Raw genomic sequence first — 16727 nt, 5'->3', positions numbered from 1 at the left:
GAAAGCAAAACGACAAAGACCCCAGCACCTCCAAAACAAACTGTAGAAGAATAGAAATCAAAAATCTCCCAGACCTTTACCATTTACCACATTTGCTTTAATCGCGTGCATGCGTGTGCGCATGTTTCTGTTTCTTTTTTGTATTTGAGAGGAGGCTGCATAGTTCCTATCCTTAATAATAGTTCACGTGTATTTAAATCTACCATCTTAAACTGTATACTTATTAGACATGAGATTGATATGCTCCTGCCATATGTGCAGCTGCTATCAGCCCATATTTAAATGATGTCACTTGTCCCATTGACTTGCTTTAGTGACTTGAGTTTTGATTGGGAGCTGGCCAGGAATGTGTTGTTTTCTCTTGTCCTGTCTCAGTTTCTTTAGTCTGGAACAGATCTCTAGCCTTTCTGTGAATTTTATGACCTTTGTTAGAGTAGGATGGGGACAGGTTGAGACAGGGTCTCTCTGTGTAGCCCTGGCTGTCCTGGACTCACTTTGTAGACCAGGCTGCCCTCGAACCCACAGAGATCCGCCTGCCTCTGCCTCCTGGGATTAAAGGTGTGTGCCACCAGCAACAGGCTTTAGTCTTGAAATCTTAACAGTTTTCCCATTTAATAGTATATCCTGACAGATTTTCAGTGTCTACACAAGTGAGGCGGAGCTAACTCAGAAGCATTTTTAAATTTTTGGGTGATTTAAAGAGAGAAACAAGGATCCTAAAGAGTGTAATAGCTCTTACCTCCACCCATTGTTTCCTATGGCCCAGCTGCACACAGGAGGCACCTGCTTGAGGGCTTCTGTATCCAAATACAAGAGAGAGGACACTTTGTTTCTTTAACACAAAAGGCAGCAGTTCATTCCATCTTTTGTTTAACTCTGTACCTTAAGATCTTTTTCATAGGACAACAGAAGCCTAAAGGCCCTCTTTTTGCTTTTTTTTTGCGACAGGGTTTCTCTGTGTAGCCTTGGCTGTCCTGGACTCCCTTTGTAGACCAGGCTGGCCTTGAACTTACAGCGATCCGCCTGCCTCTGCCTCCTGAGTGCTAGGGTTAAAGGCGTGCGCCACCACCGCCCAGCCTTTTAGGCCTTCTTTGTGTTTTGAATGTTTGGGGCTTTTTGTGTGTTTGTGTTTTCTGTGGTCACTGTTTTTTACCACCGTAGTTGATGGACCAGTTCTCTTCCTTAGTGGTCACTTGGTGAATACTGTGTCTTACGATTTATCAGCTATGACGCAGGTGCCAGAGGACCCTCCTGTAGAAGCTGGTCTAACTGTAAATTAAGACAAAGTTTCACTAGGTAGTCCAAGTTGGCCTCAAACTAAGATGCCCCTGTGTCAGTCTCCCAAATACTGGAATTAAAAGCAGATGGCACCAAATCTGGTAGTCTACCTTTTCTGCAAGAAGGTTGATCTCTCATTGAACCTGGAGCTCATCACTCTGGGGAGGCTAGCTGGTCAGCAAGCTGCAGGGGTCTTCCTGTCTGCTCCCTGGCTCTCACAGGTCACAAGCGCATGCACCACAGTCGCTTTTCCCCTGAGCCTGAGCGTCCAAGCCTGGGTCCTCCAGCTTTGTTAGTAGGACTCTCCTTGCCAAGTCATCAGCCCTGTGTTTGCAAGTACTGAAGGCTAGCTGCCGCCAGCAACGCACGTCCAACAAATTGTGACTATCTGTGGCCATGGTTTCCAAACCCTTGTATCAGCATGACCTTCTGCAGGCAGATGGCAGTGAAAACTCCAGGCTTTATCCTGGGCCAGCCAGATCATCTCTATGTAGTTGAAAGACTTCAAGGGAGGTCTTTTCTTTTCTTTTCTTTTCTTTTCTTTTTTTTTTTTTAGGTTTGTTTTTATTTTATGAGTTTATGTTATGAGTGTTTGCATGAATGTATGTATGTATACTGTGTGTGTGTGTGTTTGGCACCCCTAGAGGCCAGAAGAGAGTCACTTGGAAGGAAGTTGCAGGTGTTTGTGAGGTGCTGTGTGGGTGCTGGAGATAGACTGTGTTCTCTGTAAGAGCCGCAAGTATTCTTAGCCCCTGAGCCACCTTTCTGGGCCCAGATTGATTTTATCTCATGGATATGGGTGTTTTGCCTTTTGTAGTCGTGTGTGCAGAGCATGTAGTGCCTGAGGGGGCCAGAAGAGGGCATCGGGTCCCCTGGAACTGGAGGTAGAGCCAGTTTGTAGTTGCCATGTAGGCACAGGGGACGGAAACCAGCTCAGTGTAGGTCACCCAGGTCCTCTTCTTCTGAAACAGCATCTCACTCTGTAGCCCTCGGCTGCCCTGGAACTCGCTATAGAGAGAGGGCTGGCCTCAAACTCACAGAGACCCTCCAGCCTCTGCCTTTCAAGGGCTGGGATTAAAAGCGTACACTACCACGCCCAGGCTGGTTTTTGAGACAGAATCTCAAACTCACTTTGTAGTTGAAGATGATCTTGAATTCCTGATCCTCACTGTACCTCCCAGGTACTGGAATTGCAGGTGTGAGCCACTGTGCCAGCAAGGATTCTTCTTTTGAAAGTTCACACCCACTCCTGGGTGTGAGTATCTATCGTGTCTTCACCATCTTTCTCTCAGTAGCTGGGAAACAGCGCGTGTTTGTATAAGAGCTCACGTCCTCAATTGACAAGGAGAAAAGGACCAAGCAGCTTTCCAACTGCAGAGTAGATGGTGCATTTCAACAGGAAGAAGTAGAGTTACTGCAGCCTAGAGGGCAGCATAGAGCCGACCCAGCAGCCCTGCCTTGGACAGATGACTCTGGGTATACTTGTTAGCAGCAGCCTCTGGTTGAGTAGAGTTGCTGCCCAAGTCAGGTGACACGTGCAAGCCCAAGCAAAGGTGACTGGAACCACTTGTCTCCACGTGGGAAGAGAACAGCAGACACTCTGCTACACGCAGAATTTCGCTGGGCTTGTGTTAGCGTGCCCGCCTAATGTGGTCGTTAGCTGTGACGTGTAAGGAGTTACAGGCGTGAAGGTTCCTGATAGAGGAACACTGCTCCTTGAAGGACAGACTTGGGTAGTCTCCTAGTCTCAGAGTACGGCATTCTGACCCGTGGTCAGAAACTAGAACTTGTACTCTGTTGAGTCTGCTGTCTCATCCTGGTTTGAAGCTTAACTATGTCCCCCACCAGCAGCCCCACAGCGGTCTTCCTGGAGCAGCGTTGGCCATCCACAATGGTTTTAAACTTTAGGGGTAACTTGGAGAGCCTTTTACACCCTAGGGAGGGGCCAGGCTTCTACCCCACCATTCCAGGCCCAGCCCCTGACATCTGCAGTTTGTAGTGAGAGCTCAAATCCAACATAGTCCCTTGTGTGTTAAATGCCCTGTCATGCTTACAGTGATCCTGTGTGTAGTATGAAATATCAACGACACCTTGTTTTGTTTTGTTCAGAGAGAGGGTTTCTCTGTGTAGCCCTGGCTGTCTTGATCTTGTAGACCAGGCTGACCTCGAACTCACAGAGATCTGCCTACCTCCACCTCCTGAATGCTGGGGTTAAAGGCATGCACCACCACTGCCTGCCCTTTTTGCAGAGGGGGTTGTCTCGAGACATGGTTTCTCTGTGCAGTCTTAGCTGTCCTGGACTTGCTTTGTTGACCAGGCTGGCCTCGAACTTAGAGCAATCCACTTGCTTCTGCCTCCCTGAGTGCTGGGATTAAAGGCGTGTGCCACCAAACCTAGCTCAGCTCTGTGCACCCCCCTGCCCCCTTTTCCATAGAGAAACAAAATAATTTGCTGAAGGCCACAAAATAGGATCCACTAAACTTGAGTAGCTCAGTAAACAATGTAATGAATGAATCCTTCCCAGCATGTCTGAGGTTACTTTTCTTTTGCCTTTTGTGTATTAGGGCACCTAACCTGTATTCTCTTACCTCAAGGTTTTGTGCGCATGGCTTACTTTCATTTACTGGGCAAGACCTAACTTACAAATTCCCTCCAAGAAACCCCTGGTGTTTTCACTGATTACACTACCGAGACTCCTTGTTTGGTTCTCTACTGGCCCCTGAGTTCCATGGGGTCCAGATCAACAGGCTTGTACCAAGGAGCATGTGGGATCTGTAGAACTGGACTCAGGAGTCTCACCTCTGTCTGTACCCTGTCAGTCTGCAGGACAAGGCAAGATTTCCTTTGCCTTCATCTTTATCTCAGCCTAAGCGCAAGATTCAAATATGTTATCAGCCTCTTGGTATTGGGCAGAGTGTCTCTGAACTTTTCCTGCTGCTGCCTCACTCGTGTGTATGCCAAGGGAGAATACACTGGTGTCCAGAAAAATGGTTGTCTTGTTAATGCCTGCGTGACTCTCAGGCTTGTGGCTCCTGGTGCTTGAGTTTACAGTTAGTGTTTCTTAAGACAAGATCTCATATAAGCCAGACTGCTCTGAAATTCCTGTTCCCCCTGCCTCAGCCTTCCAGGTACTGGGTTATGGTGTCCACAGCACGCCAGCTTACCCCCGGCTTTCTCTCCTAGGACTTTGAATGTGGAAATGATGTGGAGCTCTCTTTCACCAAGAACGGCAAGTGGATGGGCATTGCCTTCCGAATCCAGAAGGAAGCCTTAGCGGGTCAGGCCCTCTACCCACATGTCCTAGTGAAGAATTGTGCTGTGGAGTTTAACTTTGGGCAGAGGGCAGAGCCCTACTGTTCTGTCCTGCCAGGGTTTACATTCATCCAGCACCTTCCCCTCAGTGAGCGGATCCGGGGCACCATTGGACCAAAGAGCAAAGCAGACTGTGAGGTAAGTGGGACCAGAGGACTAAATTGGTGGCTCCTTCTCCAGAGCCACCAAGGCAGAGGAGGGACAGACACTAAGTAGCTTGTGTGTGATGAAAGGGACAAAAACTTGAGTAAAGTTGGGTACAGGACTTCTTTTTCCCGGCTCTTTGGGGTTGAGCTTGGAGTTGAAAAGCTGCTTTGATTTGAGGGTGAAGTTCCAAAGACCCGTGAGCACGCTGCTGTTCGTGGAGCCCTGAGTCTGGGGGAAGAGGCCGCCTCCCAGCAGCACAGGAGAGCAGTGCGCCCTGCCAGCCAGGGCTTTTGGTGACGGCTGAGCAGTTCTACCTTCCCACTCTCTCAGGGCTAAGAGCGTGACAAGTGGCCTTTGGCTCCTATTAGCTCTACTGCCAGTTTTTGTTTCTTTTGTTTGTAATGCTCCATGGTCTCTACCCCAACCTGCCTTGAATTCATGGCATCCCACCCTGGCCTTCCAGGTGATGTAAATTGTGACAACCTCCTCCTCCTTCTTCCTTCCTTCCTTCCCTCCTCCTAAGATTTATTTATTTATTTATCTATCTATTTATTTATTTATTTATTATGAGCACAGTATTCTTCCTGCATCTCCTTACAGATGGTTGTGAGCCACCATGTGATTACTGGGAATTGAACTCAGGACCCCTGGAAGAGCCAGGGTGGTGCTATGCCACCATGCCACATGCTGCTGCTGTTTCACAGCACCCCTTCCCTGTCCTGTTCTTGTAGATTCTGATGATGGTAGGCCTGCCTGCTGCCGGCAAGACCACATGGGCCATCAAACACGCAGCCTCCAACCCTTCCAAGAAGTACAACATTCTGGGTACCAATGCCATCATGGATAAGATGAGGGTAAGGATGACCTGTGAGTTTGCCTTACTCGCCTCCCAGCTTTTGGGTGCTGACCTATACCTAGGCTCCACTCGCCTTTCTGCCTCTTGTCCACAGGTGATGGGCCTGCGTCGGCAGCGGAACTATGCTGGCCGCTGGGATGTCCTGATCCAGCAGGCCACTCAGTGCCTCAACCGCCTCATTCAGATTGCTGCCCGCAAGAAGCGCAACTACATCCTAGATCAGGTACTTGTGACCCTTGTGACCCTGTGACCGCTGGTTCTTGGCAGAGGGGAGGAGACCTAGTCGCTGCGTGGGAATTTCCATCCACCCTTTTCTCATTCCTCCACTGTGCCCTGTAGTGGCTGTGCTGCCCAGGGATACGCCACACGTGAGGGTAGCTATAGTCTGTTCACACCACTTTCTAAGCCCTGTCTGGTGGACTTTGGGGCCATGACCAAGACCTTCTATCTCATTCACTCATTCTGAGGCAGGAGTCACAGAGCCAGATGAAAGCGGCATAGATTTCTTCTTGTATTTGTGTGTGCGGGTGTTCTGCCTGCGTCTTGTTGAGCATGCTACGTGTGTGCCTGGGTCACAGAGGCCACAAGGGGGCATCAAATCTTTGGAAATGGATTACAGACAGTTGTGTGAGCCGCCATGTGGGTGCTGGGAGTCAAACCCAGGTTTTCTGGGAAAGCAGCCAGTGCTTCTAACCACTGAACCATTTTTCTAGCCCCAAGAAGCAAAGATTTCTGACTTCACAGGCTAAGCTTGAGCCCCAAAGCTGCTACTTGGTAGCTATGCATTTGTGGGTAGCCAACTTTATCCTGTGAATCTCAGCGTCCTAGTTTGCAGACCGAGAGCCTAAGGCCTCACACAGCTCCATATTTCAGAGCAGCTGCTGTGTGTGTCATTACGTACTCTGCAGAGTAAAGTGCTCAAGCGTCTCTGGGCACATTCTTATGCGTGGGAGCACATGTTTAACACTGCTTCTACCTACATCTCAGGTAGGGGTGGGGTTTGATCAGTTCGCATTGGAACAGAAACATTCAGCAGGTTGTCAAAAGAGTGGGTGGCCTCAATGTAGCTTAGAGTCCCTGTGTCTAATGAGTGCCACATGTTTGTTGCCTGCACAGCGTTGTACTTGACATTTGTCATGCAGGTTTTATTACATAGCAGCAAAGGGTGTTTACTTACTGTTGTTAAACTATATCGTCGTGCTTTCTTAAGTAAGCTGGGTGTGGTGGCGCACGCCTTTAATCCCAGCACTCAGGAGGCAGAGGCAGACGGATCTCTGTAAGTTGAAGGCCAGCCTGGTCTACAGAGCAAGTCCAGAATAGTCAAGGCTACACAGAGAAACCCTGTCTGGCGGGGGCTTGGGGGTGGGGGTGGGTGGAAAGACCCTGTAAGGAAACAAATAGGTCACCTTGTAAAGCCTCATTGCGTAACATGGCTGAAGTGCCTCCTATGTGTGGCACTGACTACTTGGTGCCATGACTTTAAAGGCGTGATGAAAAAGGAGCTGGTAGCTAGCATCAGGGGTTGGCATACTGAGAAGATTGAAGATCCTACACAGACCAGCTGAGGACTGTATATAAGTTATCTCTGGTTTTCCTTTAGCTTAGCCCTGTCAGTAAGGAGGTACCACTCAGCTTCTCTCTGGAGATGCTTGGCTTCGATTCTTCGTACTGGGAATTGAACCTAGGACCTTACAAATGCCGGACAAGCACTCTCCCAGTCAGCCTGTATCTTCGCTGCTCCCCGACTCACTTTGCCTCTTAGACCATTTTGGAATGCGTGTCTTGTCTCTGTGCCCGGGGTGGACTTACTGTTCTGAGAGGTCGGTGTTAATGGGGTTAATGCCCTAAGGTTCCTCTTTTGGAGTCATCAGAAGAATTCCCTGCCTGTCCTTTCCTCGTTTCTCTGGTCAGATTAGCCCAACTGTGTGCCATTTCTGTCCCGCAGTTCAGCCAGGCACAAAGAAGAACTGATACCAGCCTTAACTGGTGCTTCCTTGTTTGGTACTGGGGTCGAGACTGGGGCTGCACCAGATTGCCTATGGTCTGTGCAGATCAGGCCATAAGGTCCAGGCCAACCTAAAGCAAAGGATCCTGCCCTCCAAAGCAAAGAGCTAGAGCCAGCGGCTGAAGCTCTGGGTCAGTGAAGCCAAGAAAGGGTTTTAAGCCAGTGGTTTTTCCTGTTTTAGCCTAAACCCCAAAAATGTGTTCCAGAAAACTCAGATTATGAGAAAGGGGAAGTGATATGAATGTAAGCAAAGGTTTTGAGCAATTCCTGGCGCTACCCACATGTGAGGATTACATTGATAATGCATAGCTGTCTCCTCGCTAGGATAGAACTTTAAAGAGACCCGTGCTGTGTGCTGAGTCCCTTTACTCAGAGACTCTAAGCCTAGGTCGCACTCTGTGCAGCTCTTTTGTACCTGTGTCAACTTCAGAGGTGCCCGTCCTCGGGAGATAATTCACCTGTACAAGCCTGCTGAGACTGAGCAGCCAGGATTCTACCTTTGCCAGGTCCCCAGCCCTTGTACTAGACTGTATCTCATGACAGACACAGCTCTCATCCCAAAATGACCTCAGCAGCTTCTTCAGTTATGTGGCTGTCAGACAGAAGCTTCTAGAATATCAAAAATAGAGGTCAACTAGAGGAGAAACAAGGAGTCTGCCTTTAGTCAGGCAAGCTTGTGTATTGTGACTTCCCAGGCAGCAGGTGGGTGGGTCTGCAGCAGAAACCAGGGAGACCATTCAGAAGGGAGACCTGCGCAAAGAGAAGGGAAGAGGCCAGGCCAGGCCACAGAGGAAGAGGATGCAGGCAGTCCAGGTGAGGCTTGGCAGGCTGGGGTCAGGTGGTAGGGGAGGACAGGGGGAGAATGAGGGGGGGACAGGAGGCAACGAGGGAGGGGCTACAGTCGCGATGTAAGTGAGCAGATGAGAGAGAAGGAAGGAGCCGAGCCATGTCCTCAGAGCGGTGTGGACCATGTCATATGTGCAGGAAGGTGGGGGTGGGAAACATGACTAAAATTTCCTGGCTACTGAAAGCTCCAAGGGGAGCAGGGATCCTTGTGGCTCTAGGTGGCTTTGTTATGGGTGGGAAGCCGCTAGAACGAGGTTTCTGGCCTTGAAACAATACACAGTAGGAGCTGTGTGTTCTAAGATACAACAAAGTTGTCCAAACTACCTGGATCTGGGTACAGTCTGTAGGGCCTAGACCAGGCTGGGCGTTAGTCAGGACTGGAGACGAGTTTGCTGACTTAGCCTCACATTCAGAGCTTTGGTTCTAGCTGAGTGTGATGGTGCGTATCATAATCCCAGCAGTCAGGAGACGGGCGGGTCAGCCAGTGCCACACTGTGAGCCCCTGACTGGCTTTTGATTTTAGTCCCACTCTAGTCCCTTCTGGCTGATGCCACTTCCTCTTTTTTTTTTTTTTTTTTTTTAAACCTGAAAGGAACCTAGGTCTAGAGTAGAGCCCCAAAGCAAACTTTGTTGTTAGCAGGCGCTGGAGGGGATTTTTCCCCTCTACCCCACTGTCCCCAGAGCCTCAAGCCGGCTCCGTCCCTGGCATTCCGACCAGTTCTCGTCTGCGTGTGTACTTCCTTCCACGGGGATGCATCTCACTGAGCCAGAGCAAACTGTCCTTGCCAGATGTGCTCCCTGGGGCCCAGCCAATTTCTCTGCTGCCAGACTGGCCCTGTTGCATATGACAAGAAAAGAAGTCCCCATCTGTGTCTGCTGTGTCCTTGTGTGCTCAGTCTGTCCCACAGCAGAACTTACCAAGCACCATGTCTAAGAACCCAGCCTTCCCGGCTCACTTTCTGGGGTTGGAGGTGGTCTGGAGCCTGAGAGCACAGAGGCATCCTCAGGCACTGTGGGCTGAAGGAGCGGGAGCTGGGCAGCAGGTCCACGTGCCTGGAAAAGCTGACTGCTGTTGTCCTTATCTCCTAGCAACAGCCATAGAGCCCCCAGAGACCACGAAGAGCAGGGCTCGCCCCAGGGCTCTGACCTCATTGTGTTTGCTGTGGTAACAGCCACCAGCAGTTCATCCCCCTTCCTCCAGGAAAACCCAGCACTTGCACCGCTCCTCTTTCCTTTCCCAAGCCCACGAAACAGCAGGGGAGATAGACTTTTAGATCTGGCTTCTCAGCGTCCAAGGAGATTCCTTAGGTTGACATCTCATCCCAGACAAAGGTCAGCCACTTGCGAGTCCAGTCTAGTCGGCCCTCATCTTGTAAAGCTGCAGAGATTGGTCCTTTGGCCAGCTTACTTCTTTCTGTATCCCTCATTGGAACTTCGGCAGGACAAGGACACTGTAGCAGGTGACCAGATGGTGTTTCTCTATGCCCTCCCAGGTTAGAGCAGGGTCACTGTGGGCACCAGACAGAATGGACCCGGCTAGCAGCAAATAGTCAGGGCTACATTCACCCGGATGCCCACCGCCCACACTGGCTTTTGTGTCAGGAGGAAACTTAACAGTTCGCTGAAGGGAGCCCAATGCCTCACTCTCAGGAAAGGTGCTGGGGAGGAGACGTGCAATCGCAAGGACCTGCGTCCTGAGGTCATGTGATAGTCAAGGAAGTAGAGATAAGTGTTCAGCCTGACGTGTGGCCTGGGCCAGGGAGCTAGTTGGGTTGGGACCAGAACAGCTGCTCCCACAGCTTGGATCTCCCACCAGTCTGTGATGGTGCCTCAGCAATCCTGGAAAGGATCCCTTATGTCATCTCTTCCTCAGGCTGAGTTTATCCTGGTGTTTGCATTGGGAAGCCTCTCTCATACACCACAGTATAAATACCCACAGCACCCCGCCCAGTGACAGTCATTGCCGATGGAGGCTTGTGTCGTCGGTTGAGTGCTGGAGGTGAGCCAGGGCCCAGAGCTTTAGGTCACGTTAACAGGATCTTCACAGTGGTGGACATGAGGCTCTAATACTCTTTGCCCTTACAGGGCTTGAGATGGGTAGTTAAAGCCACGGTAAGTTGATGTTACAGAGGAAGCTGCTACTCTTTTCAAGGTGCTCCCTGCAGGAGAGCAGCCGCTCGAACTCTGTCGTGCTTTGTTCCTCCTCCCATCTAACCCTACACAGCCTGGCAAAGGGCTGGACACTGGATGGTGTTATTGCCACTCTGGGTCATTACATGTATTCTACCCAGGAGGCAGCTGCCTACTGCCGCGGGGAAGAAAAACAAAGCAGCAGCCAGCTGCACTTTGGAAAAGCACAGGCCGGCACACTGTCAGTCTCCCTGGGTAGACTTGTGGGTAAGGCTAGTGTTTTGAGGACCAGGAGAGAAGATGTAAGGTATTGATGGAAGCAATCTGCACAATTGTCAGGGCTAGTGGGTTATGGTCTTTCCATTGATTGACTATTTAAGAGAAAAAAACACTAGGTAGGGCATGGTGGCACACACTTTTAATCCCAGCACTCACGAGGCAGAGGCAAGCAGATCGCTGTGAATTCAAGGCTAGCTTGGTCTAGTTTCAAGACAGCCAGAGCTACATGATAGACCTTGTCTCAAAAAGTTTAGAACTGTAATCTTGGCACTCATGCTGAGGCAGGAGGATGAGTCAGAGGAATACATGCTGTAGGAATCCTGTTGATATTAAGCAAAACCTAAGTACTTCTAGAAGTGCCTATGTCAAGTACAGTGCATTGTCTCTGGGAAGGACGGCTGGCGCTGGACGGCTGGCGAGGCTCTTTCTTTAAGCTTTAGACCTCATGTGGTGAATGTGGTGCTGCAGACACATAATCCTTAAAGAGCAGGGAAAGGCTTTGTTGAACTGCAGTGCCAGTGCAGATAGGATAACAAGGAAAGCCCAGGTATTGGAAGCCGAACTCTGTGTGTTTCCTAAGTCCCTTCATTTGCTGGGGTGGACCCCGGTCTAGAAAGAGAAGACTTACTTCCTGCGTCTCCTGGGAGGATCCCTTTTACACCTTTCTTATCGCTCCCCTACGTCATGCCCTGCAAGAGAGACAGCTCTGATTGTTCACCCTCTCGCCTTTTGACTGCCCTCAGACGAATGTTTACGGGTCAGCCCAGAGACGGAAAATGAGACCATTTGAAGGCTTCCAGCGGAAAGCTATTGTAATCTGTCCAACTGATGAGGACCTCAAAGACCGCACAATAAAGCGAACTGATGAAGAAGGGAAAGATGTCCCAGATCATGCAGTCTTAGAAATGAAAGGTAGGAGACAGCGGCTATTGGGCGTTGTCTCAGCAGCGTCCTCAAGAGAAAGGATGCTTTCCTCTTGTCCCTCCCAGCTCCTGACGATGATCCCTTCTGTGCTCTCCGCTTTCTTCTGTTTTGTCTCTCCATCTCCCACATACGAGAGAACAGCTCCAGCCTCAGTCCGGGGAAGAACTTTCAGGCTGGACGGGGAGGAGTGTTATAAGGGAAAGTGTGTGTAGAGCCCAAGATGGAAGGCCTGCACCATCTCCCACATCTGGCAGTTGGGCAAGCTTCAGTTTGCGTGTTTAACAAGGTGTGTGGCTTCACTTGCCACCAAAGCTCCCTGAACCAAGGCTGAGGGGCCCGAATTCCTTTCTGGGAAAAAGTCTTGGTTAGCCCCTGCCAGTGATGGCCGCAAGCAGTGGGATCCCACCTTAGCCTCTGTCCTGTCATCTGCCTCGTTCCTTCAGCCTTCCTGCTCGGGTGAACCAGTGTTCTGAGGATGGAGGGCACCGGGTCAGACGTGCTGACCTGCTCTCCCTGTTCTCCTCCTAGCCAATTTCACCTTGCCTGACGTGGGGGACTTCTTGGACGAGGTTCTGTTCATCGAGCTCCAGCGGGAGGAGGCAGACAAGCTGGTGAGGCAGTACAATGAGGAAGGCCGCAAGGCCGGCCCTCCCCCTGACAAGCGCTTTGACAACAGAGGCGGTGGCTTCCGAGGCCGTGGGGGTGGCGGCAGTTTCCAGCGATACGACAACCGAGGCCCTCCTCCTGGAGGCAACAGAGGAGGCTTTCAGAACCGGGGAGGAGGTGGCGGCGGCAGCGGTGGCGGAGGAGGCAACTACCGAGGAGGTGAGACGTTTACCTCCTCCAGCCTTTCCTTCCAAGGCCAGGCTGTGAGGAAGGGCAGGCAGGAGGCAGCGCTCTGCAGCCCCCAGGCTGCCCACTGCCTTCTCCCAGCCTGACGCATGGAAGCAGGGGTCCCTTTGCACATGACAGTGCTGTCTCTTTGTTGCTCATCCCTTATCTGAACACACGTTTCTTTGAGGAATCTTGGGACCTATCTGTCGCTCTAACAAGGCAAATATTAGGACTGCCTTTTGGTTCAAAAATATGTGAAGAAGAAAGCTTAGAGAAATTAATGTGCCCACCATTACACAGCTAAGTTGACCTAGGAATCCAGTTTCTCAGTAAGTGCTCTGGTGTCTGCAGCAGCGTGTGATCATAAGGTAGCAGACAAGGGCCTTGGGGCTGGCCCAGCAGCCCAGAGCATTCAAGTTTGGTTCTTAGCAACCACAGTGAGCTGCTTACAACAGCCTGTGACTCCAGGGTACCCAGTCCCCTCTTAACACACACAAACTAAAAAAATATGTCTTTGAAACAAATCTTTAAATATAAATATATAAATTAAACATGTCATAGACCTTACTTCAGTGGCCAAGGATGTTATAACCTCATGACAGCAAATTAACCTTCATATAAACAAGGAAGCAGCTGGAGAAGGCCCCCGTGGAGCCTGTTTTTGCTGTGCTGGGGGGTTCAGGTTCAAGAAACGGCGGTACAAAGGCTCAGGAGAGGCCGCTTGGCCCAACTTAGTGGCTGCATCCGACTGGCTTGTAGCTGCCTGCTGGGGCTCACCATTGTTCCCAGACATCCTACCAGTGTGTTACCAGCTGGGGAGAGCCACACGCACACTGACCTGGCTGCACATAGTGACTCTAGGTGTTAGGTCAGAGACAAGCGAGTGTGCCAAGGGTCTGGGGGAAGCTCACATAGAGCACCTGCATTTCTTTGGTTTGTTGAGCTCAATCTTGGGCATTTCCAGCCGTGCTGAGGTGTCTTATACATGAATTTTCCAATGCAGGTTTCAACCGCAGTGGAGGCGGTGGCTACAACCAAAACCGCTGGGGTAACAACAACAGAGATAACAACAACTCCAACAACCGAGGCAGCTATAACCGGGCTCCCCAGCAACAGCCACCGCCGCAACAGCCACCGCCACCACAACCACCGCCACAGCAGCCACCACCACCACCTAGCTACAGCCCTGCTCGGAACCCCCCAGGGGCCAGCAGCTACAACAAAAGTAGCAACATCCCTGGCTCCAGCGCCAATACCAGCACCCCTACAGTGAGCAGCTACAGCCCTCCACAGGTCAGGGTGCGTGCGTGCGTGCGTGCATGCGCCCGCATACTTGAGGAGAAGGGGACAGGCCACGGGTCTGCGCTCTTCCCTGCAGCCTATCCGTTCTCCCTTGCAGCTGTTCATCTGTGTCAAAGGGTAGCCATGACAAATCCCTCCAATGCTGCAAGCACTGGCCCCACCAGCATGGTTGTGTCTCTTAGCTCTGTCATTGGCCTCACTTGGTCCTTAAGAAAGCACACAGTGGAGTCGCCTCCTGCACGTCATGGGAGGCCAGGGTCCCAAGGTGGATGGTGACCTTTATTGGCTCCAGGCCTTGTTCCGGGTCTTAGAAAGCCAGTGCTTGGGCTCTGCTGTGCACAAGTGCCTTGGGGCTGGAGCAATCTCTTACTTCACAGCCATTTCCTGAGCACCTTTTACATGCCGGGGAGCAGCACAGATGAGTGCTTCCTCCATGCCATCTAGCCAGAGCATTTCCCAGAGGAGGAGCTTGGCCCTGTAGGCACCTGGCTCTGACCTTGAACATTCAGCCTGACCCCCTCTGCTCCTTGTTTCCCCGTAAAGGACCAGAAACATTACTAGAACTTACTTATGAGGTTCCTGTGAGGTGATGATCTCTGTAGCTTGGTGAAGGCTCTGGGACAAGGCAGGCCTGCATAGTCATTTTTAGTAGCATGACTTTAGCCCGACAACCTTACTTAGGTTTTCTTTTTAAGATTTTTTATTTTTAAATTTTCCTTTATGTAATTGTTGGCTTATATGTATGTATGTATGTGCACCACAAACGTCAAGAGAGGGTGTTGTGTTCCTTGAAGCCAGAGTTACAACAGTGGTAAGTCACTGTGGGTGCTGAGAACCAAGCCTGGGTCCTCTGCAAGAGCAGCCAATGTTCTTAACCACTGACCCTCCTCTGTAAGTAGTGTTAATGGGAATGATGTCAGTATTGCTGGGGAGAGGCCCTGCACAGCTGCAGCTCTCCTAGGGTCTACTGCCACCGTTTACTGCGTGCTCAGCACTTGGTGCAGGCAAGCTAATTGAATGAGCAAGACAGGTCAAGCGGGTGGCTCTGCTGAGATTGTTTCATAGATGGTGAAGCAGGTCTTAGAAATGCCACATGCGCCGGCCACGCCTTTAATCCCAGCACTTGGGGGGCGGAGGCAGGCGGATCGCTGTGAGTTCAAGGCCAGCCTGGTCTATAAAGCGAGTCTGGGATAGCCGAGGCTACACAGAGAAACCCTGTCTCGAAAAAACAAAAAAGAAAGGCCACATGCCCTTGCTGCCCTCAGGTCTTAGAGCACAGGCCTAGGGTCTGTCTGCTGCTTCTCAGACCTGTCCTGGCACATTAGAGCAGACTTGCCTTCATGCTAGTGTTGCGCTGTCTGTCTCATGGAGCTTTTGTGTTTTTCTCTACTCAGCCGAGTTACAGCCAGCCGCCGTACAACCAAGGAGGCTACACCCAGGGCTATACAGCTCCACCGCCTCCGCCTCCACCACCACCTGCCTACAACTATGGGAGCTATGGCCCCTATAATCCTGCCCCATATACCCCACCACCACCACCCACTGCCCAGACCTACCCTCAACCCAGCTATAACCAGTATCAACAGGTACGTGCAAGATGAAGTCTGGGGAGCAGTCTCGGGTGTGTATTGACTTGTGGCTTCAGACTTGGGTTCCTGCCTATTCCTGAAACATGGGCTTTTGGTAAATTGGTCTTTACTGGCTGATTTAAAAACGGGTGTGGACCGGGCATGGTGGTGCGTGCCTTTTCGTCCTAGTTCTTGGGAGGCAGTCAGGCAGATCTCTCGGTCTACAAAACCAGTTCCAGGACAGCCAGGGCTGCACAGAGAAACCCTTTCTCAAAAAGACAAACATGAGGTGTATTGCCACTGGCCCCTAATGCAGCAAGCCTACCTGGCTCAGCTGGGCCTTAGTGCAGCCAGGGGCTTCCAGCTTCTATTCCATGTTGGTTCTGGGGCTACCATACCTGAAAAGGACAGCCAGCAAGCCACAGACTGGGACTGCACTTCCTGCCTTCCCATTTATGACATCAGGTCAGCACTTACCTTTCCACAGCACTTTGGTTTCTGTGAAAGGACCAGTGCGCTGAGCGCAGGAGGAGAGAAGGGGCAGAGAGGGGTGAGGAGGTGACCGCCATCCTTGCCTCCTTGTCTCTGCAGTATGCCCAGCAGTGGAGCCAGTACTATCAGAGCCAGAGCCAGTGGCCGCCGTACTACGGGAACTACGACTATGGAGGCTACTCCGGCAGCACGCAGGGGGGCGCCAGCACACAGTAGCAGGCCGGGCCAGCGGCACTGCCAGCGCTTGCCTCGGCCCGTCCATCCCCTCTTGAGTCCTGTGGTGCTGGGGACAGAGCTATCCCAGGGCTGCCTCTCTAGCCCACTTCTCCCAGAGGGCCTTCTCCCTTCATACAGGCCAGGCATTTTTTTCCTCTGGATTCAAACAGGCAACAGTGACCTTCTGTTTTCTCTTTGTCCCTCCACTTCCTCCTCTCCCTGCCTTTTTAACTGAAGAATCCTCCTCTCCTTTGGTTACCTAGTGAGCCACAGTGACTGGGGAGGCCCTGCCTGTCTGCCCATCCCCACCCAGCTTACCCCTGGCTTCCCAGACTCATGCAGTTGGTTGTAAATTCTTCCAGGAGCTGTTTTACTGTCTACTTTTCAGGATTTAAAAAAAAAAAAATCAAAAACTTAAAAAAAAAAGTTTAAAAAGCAAAATGCAGAGGGAGGAAGCAGTGACTTTTTTTGGTAATTATGCTTTTTTTTTTTTTTTTTTTTTTTTTTTTTTAGAATTTGTCTGTTTTTAATGTGGGTC

At 50.9% G+C, this 16727-nt stretch overlaps 1 protein-coding gene across 1 annotated transcript in view; it reads left to right on the top strand.

The window, feature by feature from the left end:
- Window positions 1-16206, top strand: part of Hnrnpul1 (heterogeneous nuclear ribonucleoprotein U like 1) — a 30541-nt gene extending 14335 nt beyond the window's left edge. Inside the window, exons 8-15 of the mRNA XM_051162634.1 lie at window positions 4462-4728; window positions 5469-5591; window positions 5688-5816; window positions 11597-11765; window positions 12306-12602; window positions 13615-13904; window positions 15308-15499; window positions 16073-16206. Of these exons, the coding sequence (XP_051018591.1) occupies window positions 4462-4728; window positions 5469-5591; window positions 5688-5816; window positions 11597-11765; window positions 12306-12602; window positions 13615-13904; window positions 15308-15499; window positions 16073-16189 (1584 nt within the window). The 3' untranslated portion in view covers window positions 16190-16206. The remainder of the gene's footprint in view (window positions 1-4461; window positions 4729-5468; window positions 5592-5687; window positions 5817-11596; window positions 11766-12305; window positions 12603-13614; window positions 13905-15307; window positions 15500-16072) is intronic.
- Window positions 16207-16727: the final 521 nt, after the last annotated feature.

This window comes from Acomys russatus, chromosome 19 (assembly GCF_903995435.1).
Source record: "Acomys russatus chromosome 19, mAcoRus1.1, whole genome shotgun sequence".
Classification (NCBI taxonomy): domain Eukaryota; kingdom Metazoa; phylum Chordata; class Mammalia; order Rodentia; family Muridae; genus Acomys; species Acomys russatus.
Note: the sequence above shows the minus strand (reverse complement) of the source record. Positions and strands in the feature narration are given on the sequence as shown.